Here is a 22,340-nt window from a genome sequence, read left to right as displayed (position 1 = left end):
CACCTCCGTAGTCGGCTCCAGCTCGGGGACACGGAACACCTCCGTAGTCGGCTCCAGCTCGGGGACACGGAACACCTCCGTAGTCGGCTCCAGCTCGGGGACACGGAACACCTCCGTAGTCGGCTCCAGCTCGGGGACACGGAACACCTCCGTAGTCGGCTCCAGCTCGGGGACACGGAACACCTCCGTAGTCGGCTCCAGCTCGGGGACACGGAACACCTCCGTAGTCGGCTCTAGCTCGGGGACACGGAACACCTCCGCAGTCGGCGGCGGCTCAGCCCCCCCCATAACCCACCCCGTAGCCCCCCCCTCAAGGGCCGGATCCCAGACGGCCCTCAAATCACCAACGGGAGGGTGGGAGAGGACCATGGGATGGGAGGGAGGGAGCCTGAGTCTCGGAGCGGGGACTGGCCGAGTTGGGGGCATGGAGCGTGGGACCGGTACTGGTCGGGTCGGGGGCATGGAGCGTGGGGCCGGAACTGGTCGGGTCGGGGGCATGGAGCGTGGGGCCGGAACTGGTCGGGTCGGGGGCATGGAGCGTGGGGCCGGAACTGGTCGGGTCGGGGGCATGGAGCGTGGGGCCGGAACTGGTCGGGTCGGGGGCATGGAGCGTGGCGCCGGAACCGGTCGGGTCAGGGGCATGGAGCGTGGCGCCGGAACCGGTCGGGTCGGGGGCATGGAGCGTGGGGCCGGAACTGGTCGGGTCGGGGGCATGGAACGTGGCGCCGGAACTGGTCGGGTCGGGGGCATGGAACGTGGCGCCGGAACTGGTCGGGTCGGGGGCATGGAACGTGGCGCCGGAACTGGTCGGGTCGGGGGCATGGAACGTGGTGCTGGTACCGGGGGCATGGATCGTGGCGCTGGCTCGGGGGTCGGGGACATGGATCGTGGCACTGGCTCGGGGGTCGGGGGCATGGATCGTGGCACTGGCTCGGGGGTCGGGGGCATGGATCGTGGCACTGGCTCGGGGGTCGGGGGCATGGATCGTGGCACTGGCTCGGGGGTCATGGGCTTGGGTCGGGAGGCCGGGACGGGAATCTGCTGCGGCCCAGCGCGGGACATCTTGCGCTGCGACCGAGCAGGGTCGGGACGTTGCTGCGGCCCAGCGCTGGACATCTTGCGCTGCGACCGAGCGGGGTCGGGACGTCGCTGCGGCCCAGCGCTGGACATCGTGCGCTGCGGCCGAGCGTGGGGAGCATAGGTGGCCTGTAGTCGGACCGCAAGGTCCATTACCCCCTCCCAGTGCGAATCGCCGCCAGACGACCACGAAATGGTCTCCATCTCTGGGGGCCATGTGGGGGGCAGCGGATGGTGACCCAGATGCCTACTGAGGGCTCCAGATGGGGAGACGGAGTAGTACAAGTACCCAGCTGGAACCCCCGGGAGGACCGTTCCCCCACTACGGGCAGCCCGCTGGAGACTCCGTGGACCGCCCATTGCCAGACGGGTTCCCCTGAACTCGTCCAAGGGAAAAAACTCTGCTGAGTCCTTTCTTGGTCGCGTCATTCTGTCAGGGTTGCGGGTGGAAGGCAGGACTCAAACGCAGAGTTGTCAGGAAACACAAAGGACTTTAATAGTCAATGTTCAAAAACACAGGAACCGGGAGGAAACGCAGCAGGCAACATGTGTGAAAAAAAGACAATGACGCGACAAGTGACACAGGAGACACACGGCTTAAATACACAAGGGAGGTGCAGGTGATTGGACACAGGTGGAAACTATTAGACGAACACAGGGGATGACGAGACAAGGCAGGAAGTGAAGTTACCCGGGGACATGAGTGGCAGAAAACTACAAAATAAGACAGGAAGTGAAACCACACCGTGACACTTATAGCAGGAAAATGACAAACACATGTTTCAGAAGAACCGGAAACAAAACAAAAAGAACTGGCCAACCAAAACACGCATGCAGTCATGGATCGTTACACCCATGAACGTGCACTATTTTTGTTTTAGTGGAGCCCTTTTGGCACTTTGACACAAAACTAGGGTGTGACTTCTCTCATCGGTGAGCAATTGTACAACAAATCGGAAATTGACCTGCTGTTTTGTCTGAGAAGCATCAATGGACAGATTGCATGTCTGATCAATGCTCATTTCTAACAGCGGGGTAACCTGCAGCCAAGTGGTAGCACACCCTTTATAAAGAAGATTCGCTCTGCAGAAGAACTTGATCCTTTCTGTGTTGGCTCAGCTTTCACTTTCATTCGCTGTTGCGTTTCCAACCCATTGTGAGATCGTTTCATGCTCTGTGTCCAGCTTTCAGTGTGCCCGGGAAAGGCATCGGCTCAGTTGGGCTCCAGAACTCCTCCACATGAGGGGACGGTTGTTCTACATCACTTGTTCACACTGTTGGCGGTTTGGTCAGCTGCCACCGTGTCCCTAAAGAGCAGTTTTTTGTTCAAACACGTGTGAATGCGGGGCGTCATCCTGTGATCTGCCGTCTGCAGAGTTGTCCTGCTGCCATTGAGACGCGCCTCTAGTCATGTCATGCGCTGTGCGCCGCGCCTGCAGGATCAGATCGAGCGGTGTACTAAAATGGGAGAGGGGTTTATTTCCTCCGCTCTGTGATTGAACCCGCTGGGCTCAAAGCCACACGTTCATGACAACACAGAGAAGCACCCACGCCTTTCGTTAACATTTAGTTGAACTCTCACGTACTCCTCACACCGATCCTCGTGAGATTACTTTTGACACCCTTGGGGACACTTCAGCTCTTGGTGTTGGAACATTGGAGACTTTCAACTATGCACGCGTAATGAATTGATTCGTGTAATAATATCTTTTTTCAGTAAAATGCATCTTTACCGGTGAATAATGTCTTCCACAAGAGCACAGAGGCAATGTCTTTGTTTGAAGATGCACTACTTGGTATTGATCGGCAAATCTTTGCTCTAATGAAAGTATCAATGGCGTATTAAATGTGCCATAACCTTTTTCTGTTCCCGCTCAGCAGAGTCCCCCCAGCGGAGGAACCTGCGTCCCACTTTCTCTTCTGAGTCACTAGATGCCTGCAAGTCCCTCTCGGCCAGCCCTTCACTCCTAAAACCTCCCACCCTGCTGCTCAGCCTCGGGCCCGAGCATCCCCGTTTTTCATCTGTAGTCATCTTTTTGGATTAATAAGGCCTGTTTGCTCAGACAGCTTAAATATAGATTTCCTTCGTGGTAACGCAGAGCTATTCACACGGCGGTTCTGTCACCCTCTTAACCAAACCATTTAGCTTGGTTTATGGTGACAAGAATTGCAGGTCACAAGAGAGTAAATCCATGGCCAACACTGCTGTTCCACAGTTTACGGTGCAGTCACATCGTATTAAGACTCAACTCCAGCTCAATAGATGGTAAATCAAATAATCTAATTGAGGTTTAAGTGCTGAAATTCAGCTTTGGTTCGACGGTGTTGAAAATACCTGTATATCATATTTAACATATGGAGTCACGTCCAAATCAAACTTGTATTGTCTTTGATGGCGCTGTGCCTGGGCTGTGCAGCATACGACTTTCACGCATGGCGTCTTTCTTGAGCCATCTCTTTTTGTCATCTTCCTCCTCTTATCCAGACCTGGAGTAAAGTCCCATCTCTTCCAGAACCGGACTCTTTACCAACGTTGCATGCTCCACATACTGGTGCACCATTGATCCATGTGTGTGTGTGTGTGTGCGCGCTGATGCCTGTGTGTAAGGAAAGCGTATCCTCGTGCACAGCACATGTGAATGCGTTCCAACTGGGCGCGTGCGGTGAGTCACACATGTAGTAACATCCCTGGTGGTCACGCATAAGTGAGCAAACCCATGTATGTCGATTTAGCGTGAAATGGGACAGGTCATGGACATGGCTGCGGCGCATTGGCAGGTGTTGAACAGGCTGACGCGATCTATTGAGTAAAATTTGCACACATTAGCCCCGGTTGCCCTTTTTCCTTCAAGTAGCACAGGTCCGGATCAAATCGATGTTCGGGGTGCTAAAGCTAAATAAGCTCTAAAATGGATTTGCATGCACACATTCACATCAATACCACGTATTGATGGTTGTAGAAAAGGCATGGTGATCCATACCATGACCAATTCTACCTTTAGCACCTCTAGCACCCTTTTTCATCATGTTGCAATAACCCACAATTTCAATCCGAGTGGACTCAGTATATGTGGCCTGAATGCCCTCTGGAGGCGCACAGCCATTTTGGCCTGGCACTGATGGTAAATGGGGTCTTTGGGTCAGCAGTGGCCCTCTCTGCGGCCCTCGGGCCAACCCGGGGGCTTTTCTTGTCTGGACATTGGCAGTGAAATCCCCTGTAATCAAGCAGCTTGAAGGGATTTAGTGCAACGTGGCAGGTGCCAATCTGACGGCTATCAGGATTAGCGCCGGCCCCGATGGCATCCAGCAACTTCAACATGAGACTAATGGGGGTGATTCAACGTGTGTCCCACTGGAAATGTACCGGGTGCACTCAAACACGCCCCATGACATTTAGTTTTAAATGCTTGTTTTCCTCTGTTTATCATTTAAAAACGGATGTGATGGCATAGTAGTTAGTTGTAGTTATGTATGTTTTACCGTTTGTTATTTATTCACACCGTTTCATTTTTTTCCTATTTGCAGCATTTCATTCAGGGGACTTTTTAAACCTACATAGACAGATGTTATTTGAATACATATTGTATTTATTTATTATTTATTGTAATTATAAGTAAGCCAATTAACTTGAATGAACCGTCATACTAAATGGAGCCTTTTGGCTTTTTACTGTATATTTAATATTTTTGAAAAGTATGCGTTGAAACATAGATAAAGAAAGATAAAGAAACAGTCCAAGAAAGAGGAGAAGAAAGTTGCTGAGCTCAAAGAACAAAAAAAAAGAGACGGCGAATAAAAGGAGGCTTGTATTAGACAGAAACTCCCGGAGGCAGTAGGACAGTGGGGCACACACACACACACACACACACTCACACACACACACACACACACACACACACGGACGGGCTCAGCCGGCCTTCCTCTGTGTGTCTATTATTGATGTTGGGCATGCAGGGTTTCCCCTCAGCCATCTGTTCTCAGTTCTCCCGCTCAGTGCCCCTTTTACTTCATGCCTACCACTTTGGCATGCAGGCATAAGCAGAGCAATGCTGTCTTATCAATGTGTGAATTCTTCATAAATATCACACGCTATCGTTGGAGGAAGAGCCCAGAGAGAGAGAGGGATGTGAGGGAACGAATGTGTAACAATAATGTGGTTAATTCTTCATTAATTCAGGCTTTTTGTTGGATGCCTTGCAACACGTGCATTGATCTGCGGTGCAAGGTGCAATGGTTCCATGAGTGTGTCAGATACAAACCGGGTTGGCGGTGGGGTGCGCTCTTTGATGGACTGTCAATAGTCCTCTTTTGCATCTTTTCAGATCTAAATCAAATCACAGGCAGCCCTCCTACCGTTAATAGCATATGGCTGCAGGTTTCATCTGATTTGACTCATTTGATGACCATGCATATTCAGTTACGCCCAGTTGCCAGGGGTGACGATGGACTGTGGGATTGGCAGCAAGGTGTGCACCTGAGGCCTCGCTCGTCTCCTGCTGGGGCCACATGGAGATGTGTGTAAGGGTGGCGTCTGTTTGCAAACACTTGGCCACGCCTTGCAGTTAAACCATAGATTGAATCTTCTACGCTGCTCCCCTTCTTTTGCATTAAACACACACACACACACTCTCACTTGCACAGAAAGTTGTAAATGCGGTAGATGGATTGAAAATGTTCCATGCCAATCTCATGCAGACACTGCAAGCATCAGTGGATCTGTCTGACTTAACATATGTCTCCAATTACATCCTCCTGACTGACAGCAAGGGTCAGATGTGGGTAAGGGGATGCCAGGGGGCGGCAGAGTGATGATTAAGATAAGATATTGGTTCGGGGCTTAAGAAATCTAAGCTATCACTCCATCATGTGACGTTGTCGTTTGCATATTCCTAGAGGGGTGGAAGAAGCTTTATTCTCTGGCCTGCCCCCTAGTTAAGACCCCCCGGGGAGAGCCAGATGAGAGGGAAATGAATAATGTGCGGGACTCAAAGGCTTTGGCTGAACCAAGGGATCAGAAGAGGGTGTAGAGAGTGTATTAGAGGCAGAGAGGTGAACATGGCCAGAGAGAGGAGAGAACAATCAGGCAGACAGCGGAGTGGCATTACAAAAAGCAATAAAAGAGGATGGCTCCAAAAAAGAGTGTTCTTGATAATAAGGTCTGCGCTCAATGGGATACTCCACTGAAGATCTTCTGTGTATCACTTGTAGATCGAGCATTCTTGTGGTTTTGATGCAATCGAATAATACCCTGTGTTCACGCATACTTTGCCTGTAGGGAAACTTTAGCTCGACACAAATAAGAAATGGTCTTACCATCTACAATGCGAGACCAGATTTTTTTACCTCTTTGGTTGCCTTGAAAAACAGATTGCAAATCAGCATTTCCTTTTCCGAGCCCGAGGGAGTCCCGAACATCATCACATCATGGCGTGTGACTCGCAAATGAACTGAAAACAAGAACAAATTCCTTTAGCTTAAGGAAATTTGTGATTTATTATTAATTGACTTGACAACGTGAGGTGTGAACGTCAGGCTACCAAGCTCAGCGTTGGCACACTCGTGCCGGCCCCCCTGTGACCTCCCTGGCTCGGGGGGCCGGCAGCTCCGCTTTCCTTTTGAACCTGGCGGACAAACCTGGCTGACAGCAGCTGTATTCAGCTGGATGTGATCTCACTAGTCTCCATTGAATATTGGTTGCTATTAAATTCTGAATGTGTGCCCCCATCCATCCAGCCGGACAGACGTTCATGTTTTATTCCTGCTTTTCTTATGTTTTATGTTCCACAAAGACAATGTGGGCTGATAAGACCACAAAATGATTTTGGGGCAGCGTGCCATGTGTGATCCCCCCCCTGCAGCGGGACCAGGTGAGCAGCATGCCACCCGGCAGCACAATGGCTTGACCCTCAGTGATTTATTAGACACTCTCACTGTTGGCTAAACAGACATTGGGCCTAATTAGCGCCCTCCCCCTCGCCGCTCGCCTCCGCCTCTTTGTCCGTCTCTTTTTCTTAATTGTCCTCCATCATAAAAATTCAGTAAAAAATGCATGGCAAGGAGGAGTGTCATGGCAGACTGGCTCCCTATTGGACCGGCTGTCAAACGGGTCTTTAGCGACAGAGAAATAACCTCTTATCCTCATGAAGAGAGAGAGCCCCGTGGAGGTTTCCCCATGTTGAGTGGTCACATGTAAATGGATGTGATGTACACAAACTCCATAACGGTGCCCCGCGTAAAGCCTCCGCTCTCCCAAAAAACTGATTATGTTAAATATAAGAACAGCTTGAATGGAGAGAGTAAAAGGTTTCATTCAACTGAAGTGTCCTCGTGGTCCTAAAGCGGCGGTGCGCTCTTCACACCAGACGTCCTCTCATCTGCAATGTTAAGTGGCGTAATTGCTGAGGGCGCCGCATTGTGTGTTTGGACAAGAGGGAGTTCGACGAGATGAGACACCTGCCGAGGACGAGGGGTTGAGACAACAATTTTCTCCACCGTGTCACAGAGACATCTGGCACTGCCATGGTGTCGCGAGCCGAAATACACCCGAGAAGTGGGTGATGTGTGTGTGTGTGTGTGTGTGTGTGTGTGTGTGTGTGTGTGTGTGTGTGAGTGCCCTCATCTTCCTGAAGCAGCCTCAGTGGACCCTGCAGAGCACGTGATCTATAGTCCACAGACAAAACAAGTACAATGAGGGAGCTTTCGTGACTTTGTGTCTATGTGTAAAATACCCAAAGTGGTACAACAACACGCGACTTTGAAGTCTTTGAATTTAGGCTTCAACACGGCGGCCTGCAATATATCCCACAGTCCTTTGTGGTACTGCGCCACATGGGAGACGTTGCTAAGGAACCCCCGTTGAAGAGCAGTGAATTTTGAACTAAAGGAAAAACATTTTGATGATGCTCTGCCTCTTGAATATATTACTTTTGTAACATTGTTTCATGTTGCTTTTTCTGCAAACTGGGATACTCTTGTTTACCTTTAGTTGATTTTAGTTACTTTCATAATTAATTTTGGTCTCAGATCGCTAATGTCCCTTTTCTATTATTTGTCTTTGTCTTTCTTTAACTAAGGAAAATGTTGTTTGTTATTGGTCCCCTATTGGTCTCGACGACCACAGTCTGGGTTCCATCTGCAGAGGAATAAAAAGCAACCTTGTGGTCTTTCAGGAATCCAGCAAATGTTAAATAGGAGAAGCCCACCTTTAGATACTACTGTTGATTTACGGTTGCCCCCGATGGTTTATTTTTTAGTTATTGTTCTATATAATTGTATTCTTTTCTTCCTGAAGTGTGCATTAAATGATAAAGCATCACAGCATTAAAAAAAAACATCAATAAAACCACAAAGCCAGAAAAAGTTAAGGGAAAAAACGTGTCCGATAAAGAACCCAGCGTTGATGTTTCGTTTATCTCTTTGTTTTCCTCAGGTAATCTCGGCTGTGTCACGGATCTCCCACCACAGCATCGCACAAATCAAAGGCATCAGGTATGTGTCCCCTTCGTTACTCTCTCATTTATCACCCGGACAGCCGGCGCGCTCAATCGAATCGCTGGCCGAGAAACCGTTTGGATGAGCGCGTTTCACAAACGCATGTAGGCCCATATTGAGATGCAGGCGACTATTAACATCTGCCGCTCGGTCCTGAGCCACTTTACATTTTTAGGCGATTAGCTGCAGTTTTCAGCCACCGTTATCTTCCAGGGAACGAAATAACCCGCAACCCGTTTCCATCCGTCACGCTCAGTCTATTGCACTGCAATGCGAGTGTGACTAGGACATTGTATGCAGAGGCAGTCGTTTGTCAGGCATGGTGGTGATGCCGGGAGGATCCCTGCGTCAAACCCCAAATGCACTTCTAATTTCTCTTCTTGGGCTCAATCCGCTTGGAGCTTGGTGGCTCACCGGCGCCACATAAAAAGCCATTTTATCCGTCTGAGTGATGAGTAGATGCAGCGAGCCCATTAGGAGTCATGCCAGCAAGGGAGGGGAGGAGAGAGGGTGAGTGACGGAGGGAGACAGAGCACAGGCCCCTCGGCATTAATAAAGACAACACAACCTGCCGGCGGCTCCACAGCCTCTCCGGGACCGACCGCTTGGCCGTGAGGTTTCAGAGTCGAGGTTCGTTTGACAGCAGCATACATCACTACAATCCTAAAATGCTTTAATCCCATTAATCTGAATATTGATCAACTGTTGTTAAAGTTTATGATTTCAAACTAAGGGTCAGGGGTGAGAACCATGAATCCAGGGGTAAGACAAAAGGTATGTGATGTTTCCACAAAGCTGGGTTCCTTAGTGGGCAGCAAGGGTCGAGCCCCTCGTTACTGAAGTGCCCTTTAGCAAAACACAGAAATCCCTTCTGCCCTTGAGTAACCCTGACCTTTCGCTCTGCTTTGTGGGGGACTAAGAGGACACAACTGCATTATGGGAATAAAGGCAGTACAACTTTATGAAGTAAGGTCACTTTTGGCCATTTCATTCATGCAATTAGATGGTACATTGAACTACTGTCCTTTCAAGTGTCAACAGAGGAATTGTAAAGCCAAAATGATCTTACCCTAAATAATTATCTTGATAATCATTCTTGTTTCTCAATCATACTTTGAGGACTGAGACAATTTAACATTTGAAGAGTCATTTGCAACCCACAATTATCACAACTTCACATTTGTTCTGAATATAGTTTCCACTTTTTAAACCTGACATAGATGTACAGGGTGGTTCATTTCGGTTCATCTGGTGTAAGAGGTGGAATTTGTGTAGCCAGTACAGTGATCTCATGAAATCAAATAAAACAGTCAATTATTCACTCGCCTTCTAGCTGTGTGTTTTCCCTGCAACCTGCAACGAGAAACATGTCCGGGTCTCTTTAAGTTGCTGCATGTTTCACTCCCTTTTCACACAGGACGTCTCTACTGCAGGTACAATGACCTTCATTGACCTTGTGTGGTCTGGTCTTCCTGTGGCGCTGACCCATCTGTTAGCAAATATATGGATACCGAAAGGAGCTGCAGAGCCAGACGTTGGCTTTCAGTCGGCATTGACAGAAGGCCGTACTCACTGTTAATATCCAACACATTGCTGAACCCTGAGCAGTTACTGGCAGTTTTTTTGCTCCTGTCATATTTTCTTCTGCAGCCTGGATTTCCACTGCAATAAATACTGTACATGTTGCACCTCTGTGTTAACAGCACAATCACAGCTAGACTTACACCTGTCCCAAGAACGTATTGTGTGCAGTATAACCAAGATACCATGCCATGAAAAAGAATCCATTCTATTTACAGCCTTGTCCCTCCCTCATCTAATGCGCTGTGCTCAGCAGCACGCAGTTCAGTTGCCGTTTGACAGGATTGTTGTCACGTGGTGGTGCTTTAAACAAAAGTGTGTCTCTAAATGCATCTGCTGCAGGTCTGACACTCACGTCCTGTCATTTAGTGTATGATTTTGACATGAGCAGGGTGTGATATCGAACAGAGCACTTCCACAACGCGTATGCTCTCTGACCCCAGTCGGCCTTTCTAAAGGGTCCCCCTCACCCTCGCCCCGGTAATTCTGCTCAGGGCAACGTCGGCTGCATTCAAAGGGCTCAAGGACCTGACAGATGTCTTCTGTCACGCTTCAAAGCCCCTGTCAACCATGTACAGGCTTTAGATCGGCCGTAGAACACATGCCGTACTGTCCATGCGAGTAGCGAGCCATATAGAGAGGCCCGCCAAGTCTACGGGCACCACGGTGTGGTCACGTCATGTCAGGATAGTGCTTACACGCTTCATTTCAACCAGGGACCTCTTCTCTGTCTCCCTTCATCTTCAGAGAGACTAGAAAGAGATCCAGCTTGTCAGTGAAGTTTGGAGGCTTGTGGTGTTACATAAAGTTAAACAGGTGTTTAAGAGGTGAATGAACTGAACTCTCCTATAGAGTGATTTAATGGATCCAGTCAAGCTGCGGTCCCTCAGCGGGGTGGTCACAATGCCTAGACGATAGTCCCACACACTCCGATCATTAACGCACGGGGCAGCGCATGAGGCCGTCCATTGTGTGTTGAAAAGGGGGAGAGACTTCCTGACCGCGTTGGTAACAATGCGCCACAGGCTTGTCCATCGATGTTCTGCTGGAGCCCATTGATCTGGTCTTTGTGATGCACGGTCCCTGTAATCAGACATCGATAGCTCATGTCTCATTCACTCTGTCAGCATTCCGGCCCCCGATGGAAAAACCTTTGATTTATTTTGCACGTTGCTCTGCATGTCCAGAGATGGACTCGCAATCAATAGAGATGCGCAGTACACTGTCTTATCTTTTAGGACTGCAGGCTTTAATTATCCTCTTTTTCTTCAACATGCCTAAAATTGTTTCGGCACTTCATAGTTTAACTTGAGTTAACTTACTCAAATATTTCTAAGTGCTCTCTTACTATCCATTGTACGTAATACTTATGAGTCTGAGTCAATAACGAATATGGAGATAAGCTTCCTTTCAATTGTTCCTCTGCAACAATGAGTGGATTTGTCCTCCGTTTCACCTCTCATACAAGTGACACAATGCTTTACAGACACCATTCACCAAATAACTTATTCCGCTCTCTTCTGCACAAATTTGAAATGCATTGAACATCGATCAACTAGGATAAGTGACAACTTTTAACGATTGAAAATTTCTTCTTCAGTCTCTTTAAAGAACATTTAACTTAATTGCGTTTCATTTTCCTCCTTCATATTGTCTCCTGGCCTTCATCTGTGAACCAGTTATTGTAAAACACATCAATCACAGCCACACACTGTAACCTTTGTGTTCAGGCCTCATGTCTTTATGTGTCCCAGGACCTGACCTCGTGTTCCTCACTGAGAATCTACTGTATAACCCCAGACCGTCCTGCGTCCTGTTATTCAGCCCCCTCTCACCCTGTTGCTTATCCTCACTGTCCTCAGAAAGCCACACCGTGACCTCCAACTGGCTCATGCTTCAACGTCCCAGGTCCTGCCGGGTGGGCGCTGGGAAGTTTGTAGAGACGTTTCGATAAGGAACATGATTTCCTTTCTTGCTTGAGGAATGGTTTGAATGACTTTACATTCAGGAGTTTGTTTATCAGGTAAATTATGACTTTATGTAGGTCTGAATGTACTCAACTACAACCACACCAATGGGTGGGTGAGAACCTGCAGTGTAGTGATTTCGATTAATGGTAAATCCTCTTTTTTTGTGTATTTACTCAATGCTACAGATTGATCCAAATTATACTCAGCCACAGAATGTGGGCAGGTAGAGCAGATTGTAAAAGGAAAAATGGTTACCATACAAAGGCAGCTACCTAGAACTCAATTTACTCTCTTAATCTGATGCTGAACATGTTTCCAGCCACTCATATAGCTAGATTTAGGGTTGGGTGATATGTTGAAATTTTCAAACGCTGATTACTGATTTATTCACCAAAACTACGTTGGTAACTCTTTACACTGTTTCAACAATCACAGGTTTAATTGGTTGGTTCAAAATAATACCCAAACTGCCTGACTCATCGCTTTTCAGTCATTATTCGGTTAATATTAATATATATATATATATATATATATATATATAATATATATATATATATATATATATATATATAATATATGAAATTCAGATGACATCATCTGAATTTCCTAAAGTCTGAGTCAAATTGCTTCATTCATTTAATCCAAAGACCAAAAGATGATACTATACTAAAGTAAGTTGTAATGACACTGACATTTCAATTTTAAATATGCCATATACCAGATGAAAAGCAATTCATGACTGAAGCCAACTCTTCCATGAAAAAAGATGAAGAATATAATGAGAGAAATAGCGAGTGAGCAGATTTTACTGAAAGAAGATGTCAACACATATTTGTGGTTTTACACTGTTCGTGATTTAAGAGGAGGAGGTTGTAGTAGACAGCAGCTTAGGACAGGATCACTGTTTGCACTTTTCCTCCCTCCCTCCCTCCATGATTCCTCATCCCGTCGGCTCGGCTCGGCCCCCCTCACGCCACCGCATTACATCCCACGCATTAGAATGCACATTGTCTCATGTCTCACTTATGTTTGGATGCCTCACATCCATTAGTAAATGTTGTGACAAAAAACATCACGCATACAAAAGAAAGGCTCTTCGTTATTTCATTTAACACACATCTCACCGCGGGGGGGCGGTTTAAACAGGCGTGGCACAATGACTGTAGAAAGTAGACACTTTCAGTAGCTCCGGGTATTTATCGACCCCTGCAGACACAGAAGCCGTGTTCTGGGATATGAACACAACAGAGGACCACGCCGTTGTTCTTCTGTTGGATCAATGGCACCGGCTCACTGTGGCTTTGTGCAGCACGCGCTGTCCTCAGCGTGCATCCAGGAGGGACGGAAATAGAAATGAGACATTACATCCAGTGAGAAAAGGCAAGGGAGGGTGTTTGAAGAGTTAACGATTGGGTCAGAGACGATTAGGAGGGGAAATCTGTGTTCTATATTTTACAATAAGGAAGTGTTGTATTAATAACCTTTATTTTACCAGATAATGCCTTATTAAGATTACGTAGCTCTTTTTTTTATGCTCTGCAGGCAAAATGCCGCCGGATCTGTTTCTTTTTTTCTTTTAATAATTTTTTTTTTTTAATAAAGCAACACAAATGCAAACAAATATTCAATCACCCACACAAATCTCACTGACAATGACAGTTAATATTTTATACTACATAGTTTTTTAAAATAATAAGTTTGCTTGAAAAATAATTATAATTTGGCTCATATTATCTACTTAGAATTGTTTCCCCCTGAAAGAAACACTCAAGTGCATTTTCAGTCTTTAAAAAAAAAAGAATATTAATAGGTTGAATTCTATGCCCATCTGAAAATAAACTCCACGTATTTACATTTTCTGAAACCAGACTAAAAGATACACAACTAAACAGATTGGACAAAAATAATCAGAAGAAGCCAGAAGGAAAATTTAAGGAAGAAAGTTTAAGGAAGATTACATCATAAAATGAATCCTTTAGTAATAGGCTAACAGCTTCTTCAGATTTAAAATAGGACTAATTCTCCTGTAACATGTCCTGCTAAACACATTCAGCTTGGTGAACCCAATAGTAGTTATTTTTATGAGTAGGGGATAATGAGAGGTGTAAAAGTTAAACTAAGACTTTGTAGAAAAAGCACAACTAGTCTGGTGTACCGCACTGTGTAAAGGAGTTAACAACGCCAGCAGCACTATAGAGCATTATTGATTGCCCAAGAGACGGCTCATCATTGGAGTCCTGATGAAATTATGAACACAGTTCGATTACACCTGGTGGTCTCATTCATCCAAAATGAAAACGGCAGCGTTGGGATGAGCTCGGCTCCGCAAGACCATGGGGAGATGTATACAAGCGCAAAGCCCTGCAAACTACTACGTAATTAAATTTAGCCCTGCGGGACTCCATTAATAACTTATAATATAATGCACATTTCATTGTAGGGGGTCATGAGATTGTGTGTGTTATTGCACTCTGGAGGAAGCACCTTCTGCTCTCTCTTTGCTCTCACAACAGTTAGTGAGAATAGTAACATAAATCAGATGAGGCGGTTTTTGTATTATGATTCCTTAATAATATCACTTGTAATTAGCTCTTGGAAATAGAGGTGTTTAATAAACAAACATGGAAGAGTTAGCAAAGTTCATGAATCAGAGGAGGCTGGAGTTTGCAGGACCCAGATGCCCGAGGGTGACCGGCAGACCTTTTGGCTGTAGCTCAGCATTCATTAACTCCGTGGCTGACACGCTCTTTCCAGCCTGCTTTAATTACAAAAAGCCGACCGAGAGCTGGCATCACACAGCTATCGACACCTTGTCACCCCGGTGCTTCAACAAAGCACACCTTAAGGTTAAGGAAAAGATCATACTTTAACCGTCATGTGTTTGGCCCATCCGTGTGCACTTGAACTATCTTCAATCAGTTACTATTTGTCCATTATAAGTAAGCGGGTGTCCAAACAAAGAAACATAAAGATAAAAGTGTTACCGGCAAAATCCATTAACCAACCTCCTAAATGCTGAGTGGGGAATTGTAATTAACTGGAACTCGTATCCATGGGCTGTTTTGTTGCCTTTATACATGCCCTACAAAGAAGTACGTCAAGTATTAAATGTATTACAAGGAAACAAAGGTTCCTTATAATAGTGATGATTTGGTTGGTTGCTTTTCTGAGACTTCAGGTCCCTGCCGTTGGCTCTTTAAGAACATTGCAAGAAGGTGATATCACAGTAAAATGTCACCTGTTCATATCATGGATTAAACACATTTAAGGGGTTTCACATGAGTGCTTGCAGAAAGCTGAGTGCCTTTTATAAGAGCTTTGAATGTCCCAGTGTCCTCTCCTTCTCACTGAAAGAGACTTTCATTCGTTTACTTTGGGGATGTGCTTAAAATTCATCGGCGGGATATCGTCGTTGGGATATATGGATTAATTGATGGGGGTTTCTGGAGCAATACATAATCAACACGCAAAGAGAAAGCTCTTCCTCAGGGAGGTTCTCTGTCAAAAACAATTTCGGAAAAAATATGACTCATTTCCCATCCTATGCTTACAACTCTACCGACCTTTTAATGTGCCATAACGTTTGTAAAGAGGACTGGTTGGTCTCGGGTCTGTATTATATACGGTTCATCTGCTCTTGAAGGATTAGAAGCAACAAGATCTGTCGATGAATATGCTTTTTCTTATGCTTTTCATCCCACTTTGCACAAAAGCAGTTTGCATCCGGTTTGTCCGTCATTGTGGAATGTGGCAACGACTACGATCCCGGTCTGTTCTACCTGATGCTGCTTGACGTGTTACCACAATGAAAAAAAGAGATATTCTACTTCAGTATAAATGGAATTCTCGGCTTGAAAATACCCCGGACGGTCTTGCAAATCTACTTCACTTTGGAGATGGAAATGATGGTTTATCATAAATCACAGTCCGGCAGTTGCTGCCTTCTGATTACAAAGTCAAACACTTAAGCACACCGCGCTCTTCCCCTGAACCATCGCTGCCTCGTTCTCCATTACTTTCTTGAATAATGGTGTGTGTGTGTGTCCAGTGGCTCTTTGGCAGTAAGAAAACCAATTATGTAGTTACATCATTCAGATTGGTAACATCAATAACAGCATGCTGCAATCAAACCAGCAACCAACAACTCTGTACGCTGAAGCTGCAGTACATTGTGATGCATTTGAGACATTTCACCACCCTTGCAGATGGACGTTATAGGAAATAGACTCCATGTGTCAGGTTCTGTTTTGCGTGTTTCCTGTTTTATTTTGAATTTCCCTGCTTCTTGTGACCCCTTGTTCACTTCACTTCCTCCCTTTGTGTGATTGTCTGCCCCACCCCCCCCCCCCCCCCCCCCTGATTGAATCCTCCTGTGTCTCATCACCTCGTCAGTGTATTTAAACCCTGTGTGTCTTAGTCTCGGTTAGTGTTATGCACCCTGCTCTGGGCCGCATGGTCCCGCGCCGCAATGCATCCTGGTACGTTCCCTGCTGTCGTCTAAGCATCCTTTTTTTCATACTGTGATAACTGCATCCTTTTTTTGGGCCTTACCCCTTCTGGTTTTTCTAGTCTTTTTTTCACATTTCTTTACTCTCTTACTGTTTTGTTTTGAACATTTTTCTTATGATTAAAATCACCATCAAACATCCCTCTCTTCATCTGTGTCTGCTACAATTTTTGCCTTTGCTTGTACGTCACGTTGCAGCGAGGTCCCAGGTTTGACCCTTTTTGCATGTCTTGCCTCTTTCTCCCTTGTTTCTGTGTCTCTACACGTTGTAGACTGTCATGTTATATAAGATGATGAAACAATCGGTTAAGTTTAAAATTACAAGCTATTTCCCTTTCAGTAACATTAGCGTGGTTGATGATTAGCGCTGTTCGTGACCACGCTGATTTTTTTATGAGCTTCAATTGTGCACAACATTAAGCTAATAGGCTATAATTTGTAGCAATCAATTCCTGTGGGGAAAAATAGCAAACCATAAACATGATTGGCCAAATCAAAATCTAATCACACCCTTCTCAATAATGTCTGCAGAAAGCTATTATCTTTAAAAACACATGAACTAAGTCCACCCTGCTTAATGAGCTAATTGATTAGTTATGCGTTTTTATGCTCTGTCACTTCCCAGGAGTGTAATTTTGTTTGTTGACACTCGCAATAAGAAAATCAGAAGAAAGCCAAGAGGAATCATTCAGGTTACTGCAGGGAGAGCTCGCAGGAATCTTTGTATTTATGCTCTTGCCTGCCGAAAAAGAAGGGCGCAAAAACAACCTCGCCTTTTCTGTTTAAGAAAAAAAAAAAAAAGAAGCTTGTAAACATGATTTTATTTTTTTATTTACTTTGTATTCACGCTCCACGTTGTCCCTGATGGACCTTGAAAGCTGCCCAAACCCCCTTGAGAGGATTTATCAGGCACCCGGCCATCCGTCTGGAAAAAGGGGCAGAATTCCTGCCAATGTCGACCGTGTGAAGATGGCAGTTTCTTTTCTTAACTGTCAGTAGCCGTGTGCTGATGTGTTTTGACAATGTTGTTTTGTGACTGATGGGCTCCTCCGTTCAATAAATCCTGCCGTCGAGCTGCCACAGTGAGAACCTGCTGGATAGGACACACGTGTTCTGACTGGTTATTTTTCCTACGTGGGATGCAATGATTTGTCCGCTAATATTTTATATTCTCTCTCCCTCTTCCCATCTGTGTGTGTGTGTGTGTGTGTGTGTGTGTGCGTGTGCCAGGCCCTTTCCGTCAGAGGACACCGCTCTGAATGAGGATGATGTGTACAGGAGCCTTGAAGAGCTGGCAGAGTAAGTGTTCATTCCACAACAAATACACTGCACACACACACATTTGTTTTTGCCACTTAGGATGACCGTAGAGAGACCTAACTCTAAACTTAAACTTCACAAACCCTTTGCGTTAACCTGACCTCGACCTTCGATTTTACTAAGCCTTTCAAACACCTAAAACATCGAGCCAAATGCTTGTGGGGACCCGCTCTTCTTGTGTGCCAAACAGCAGGTGGAGCTCTGCTCTGTAAATGTCCAATATTTGTGATTAATGCAATTGCACGTACACACACAAAGATTATCATCAAGAACAACCATTGTTTTCAACTGTCGGCACAGAACATTACAATTTTGAAAAAGCATTTCACGTTGCAGCAGATTTAAACAGGTTATTTTTCTTGCTGCTGAAAGTCATTGGTTACTATTACATTTAGCTCAGCGTATTTCTGGGTACAGAAAGTCGCGTCTCCCATCATGCTTCAAATTTTGTCCAAATCGTTTAAGTGTTGATGTATATCTATCTATCTATTATCTATATGTTACATCTACAGCCATAACAACTCTCTCCCCATCATGTATAGAAGACATCTTGATGTGATGTTTCAGCGTGATTGATGATTTTCTCTTACCGCTTCATTACATAAGTGTCAAGCCTTGTGTCACTCGGCCCGTTACAATGGTGACGCCGTCCCTGCTCCGTCTTCTGGTGCGGCGGCCTCTCCGCCCGACTCGTTGGCCGCCGTGTGTGTGTGTGTGTGTGTGTGTGTGTGTGTGTGTGTGTGTGTGTGTGTGTGTGTGTGTGTGTGTGTGTGTGTGTGTGTGTGTGTGTGTGTGTGTGTGTGTGTGTGTGTGTGTGTGTGAGAGATGGGCTTTTGCTAAATGCAAAAGAGAGAAAAGTAGAACCTTGGACTTTGCAAGGGTGACAGCAGCCGCTCAACTCTGATTAATGGAGAGTAATTAGTCCACCGCTCTGAGATGGGTGTCATTCATCACAGAAAGAAAGGAGGAAGGAGAGGAGATAGAAAGGAGACCATGCGCGCCATGGCTATATGCCTGATTAATACTTGATTGTGCTCTTGCTAGGGGAGGTGGGTGCCAGCCAAGCGGGCTAATGCTGGATTAGAGCGCATGTTAGCCACACATTTAGCAAACTAAGAATGTGTCAATTCAAAGATTTTTCTATACCAAAAAAACAAGGATGTAAATATGCTCATAAAAGATTTAAAAAAGTTATTGTATCTATATTCTTCCTAAATGCATCATGAATAAATGTATGAAAAAACGCATAGTACGGTGAATTACATTCAATTTGTAAAAAAATGGCGGAAGCGAGTCCATGCAATGCTTAGCAATAAGTGTCAGAGTCCACTAGTAAAGTAAATGAGCATAAGCTTGTGTCTTATGTACTTTAGTATTTCTATGGCTTTTGGTTTTGTGTTTTTCTCCACGGTAGAGTCCTGTCATTCACAAGGTGGCCCCGCCCCAAAGCACAACCCCACCCTTATTGTCTTTTTTACCCTAAATAGCTATCATTTACAATATGAACGTCTTGCAATTTGCGACAGTAAACGCATGTCAACAGTGTTTGCTGAGGTAATAAATCAAGAGAGGAGGGGAATCTTTTCAGAGACAAATTGTTAGATCTTAGACTTATTTTCGCAACCACAGGCCAATAGAAAAAAGCTTCAAGTAGCTCTAAGTATTTCTATATATATGTTCTGAAATGGTCAATGTTGCAATGCTGTGCTCTTGGTGTCACCTGTAGGTGCAAAGGACTTTGGTCTCATTCAATAAATCATGCTCCTCTGCACCATGGGTGCTCTTGACCTTTTACAAAGAACATGTATGCATTTAGTTTCATCCACGGACGGACACATAATTGATTCATCAGCAGGTCCTGCACCCACTAAACGTGGACAAACTTAGCACATAGGCCACGCCAGCAATAACCCTGCCCTGAAAGACTTATTAATTAGCCTGAAATATTGATGTATGCATAATTTACCAAGGGCGCATGGCAGTGACTGCTAGAGTGAGGGAGGGGACAAGGATGATCTTTCTGCAGTACATATAATCATTTTTTTATGGATGCTTTACTATTTCACAGTATCTCGGAAGAAAAAAAAACCCTGACCGTCAACATGGTGTCATAAAAATTAAAAGCATGTAGGGAATAAAATAAAGGCAATATTGTCACCAAAAACATTTAGTGTAAGGAAAGTAACCCGTCTGGAATAGCAAACAATAAAAATCAATATAATGGCATCATTAAGTTCAGTGATAAGGCGACAAAGGATACTAAGTGCAATGGAAAGCAATCTATATAAATTGATTTTGCGGTGCGATTTAAAAGCAGAGTTTATGCCAGCAGACCAAACGTTCAATGGAGGATGTTTCCAGCAGCCATCGATCAACCTTCCGTTTTCACCGGGAGCATCCAAAAGACTTGAACTGGTGGAGGTTCACTGCTCACTAAGGATACGGAGGCTGGCGTTTCACGACGGTACTGGTTGCACAGATGTTTAAGACTTTCCTAGATGGTCGTTCTTCACCCGGCAGCTTGGCCTTAAGCTTAGGTGAGAATGTTTGTGCTTGACCATTTAAAAAGATAATTGTACCGGGTCCCTTGGCTGGGGGACTTCCATACTCTCATGCCAGAATAATTCATGTCAGGCGAGGTGAACGGAGGCTTTAGGCCTACAGCTGTAAATGAATGGCACTGAGAGGACGGGTGCAGGTATGTGTGTGTTGGTGAGGCGTGCTCCGGCTTGATTCCTGCTGCACCACATCTGTTTGCAGGCGTTTCGGAGCCCGCTGGAGGCCAGCCTCTACCTGATTGAGGTCTCCTGGGTTAATGTGGTAAACCCGATCCACACTTCCTTCCTCTGGGCTTTGTGATGTCAAGTCTCCGTGTCCTCCTTCCTGTCTGGAATGACTCCATCCTGGAGTTGACAAAGCACAAAGCAGGGGGAAGGCAAAGGGGGGGGGGGCGGCGTCGTACAGTACAGCCAAGAGACTTTTTTTCCTCTGTGAAAGACACACATGGATTTCTAAAGCAAACACTGTCATAAGGCTTTTGCGCCACTAGCTTGGCAGGAGAACATCAACGTCTTCACAATGGGTGGAACTATGTGTCACATTTTAAATTCAAATGAATATTACCACCATCGGGATAAAGTATTTTTGGATGTTTAGTGAGGCTGCTGCTTCGAAGCCTCCACTTTTTGTTTGCCGTTGTTTGGCCATTAGTTGTTTGGCGGAGGCCAAGTTGTTGTTTTGCAGCATAAGGGAACTAGAAGCTGGAACTAACTAACTAACGTTCAATAAGACCTTTTTTTGGTGAGTGAAGAGGTTTTCATTAACTTTTATCAATTGAAAACCCACTGAAAAGTTGTAAAACACAAACCTGTCAATCAAAAAGTAGCAACGCATTAAATCATACTCGCTTTGTCTGTTTTACTCTAAATGGAATCATTGTTTACTAACTGAACTGCATGTTTCATTGAATCAAGATTTGAAAGTAGTGACTGAGATCATAAAATCCTGTTAAAAGGATTGTTACTATTACAGCTTTAATAAAACTTTTTTTTAAACCTTACTGTATTAAAAAACAGAGCTGTATGTTGGTAGAAACCTAATCAGATGTGATGCATTTATATGTACAAGCTCACCCAAAGTGCATTAATAGGATTCATTGGGCCAACCAACATAAATTGAAGAACACACACTAAACCATTACTAAAACGTTCAGCATCGATGCTACATATCTAAAGCCAAAGCATCATAACTAAATCCTGACCTTGAGCTAACGATCTAAAAAGGGAGTGTGTTGTTCATAAGTAGTTCACTATTTTCCTGTATAGCTCTCGTGATAATGAAGTTTGTTTATAATTACTCATTTGCTTACAAATTACTTTAAATGGTCATGATACAACTTTAGCTCATTACATTTTGTAAACAAGCAAGGTCATTTTTCCCTTAAAATAAATGCATATTGATTGTGACAACAGATGGTATATTAAGGATCTTGTTAATGACATTACCAATCAGAGGTCTGGAGACAGAGACAGATGTGGTTGGTTTTTGGCACACATTGCATTAAAAATATCAATGAAAGAGGAAAGAATTGAATCCAGTTGTCTGTACTTTGGGATTATGAAAGTAGACAATTAGCAGAACAGGAGCTATACATGAAATCCGCTGTTGATGGGAACCGTTTCTCTTTTTGAGCCTCAGCCCCGGTGGTGTAAAGTCATAGTCTGTCAGTCGTCGATGAAAAGCATTACAATTATACTGAACTGACCGATTGAGCCAAAGAAATATTGGACAATAACAAAGTAACCAACCGGTAAGACCTACTTCTAAATCCTCATCTTGGATCAATGGAATATTTAACCTTTGACCAGATCAGGATTAATAGCTTTAGTTTAGGA

General features: G+C 45.1%; 1 protein-coding gene across 12 annotated transcripts in view; it reads left to right on the top strand.

Annotated features, from left to right (window-relative positions):
- The window catches only part of vav2 (vav 2 guanine nucleotide exchange factor), a 160,181-nt gene that overhangs the window by 106,521 nt on the left and 31,320 nt on the right, over positions 1 to 22,340 (top strand). For all 12 annotated transcript variants that reach the window (XR_013452554.1, XM_040198274.2, XM_078088241.1 and 9 more), the window contains exons 3-4: positions 8,507 to 8,565; positions 17,857 to 17,925. Coding sequence is in view for 11 of the 12 variants with exons in the window: in XM_040198274.2 (XP_040054208.1) it covers positions 8,507 to 8,565; positions 17,857 to 17,925 (128 nt within the window). In the remaining variant the exon portion in view is untranslated. The remainder of the gene's footprint in view (positions 1 to 8,506; positions 8,566 to 17,856; positions 17,926 to 22,340) is intronic.

This window comes from Gasterosteus aculeatus, chromosome 14 (assembly GCF_964276395.1).
Source record: "Gasterosteus aculeatus chromosome 14, fGasAcu3.hap1.1, whole genome shotgun sequence".
Classification (NCBI taxonomy): Eukaryota; Metazoa; Chordata; class Actinopteri; order Perciformes; family Gasterosteidae; genus Gasterosteus; species Gasterosteus aculeatus.
This window is presented reverse-complemented; position numbering and strand designations above follow the sequence as displayed.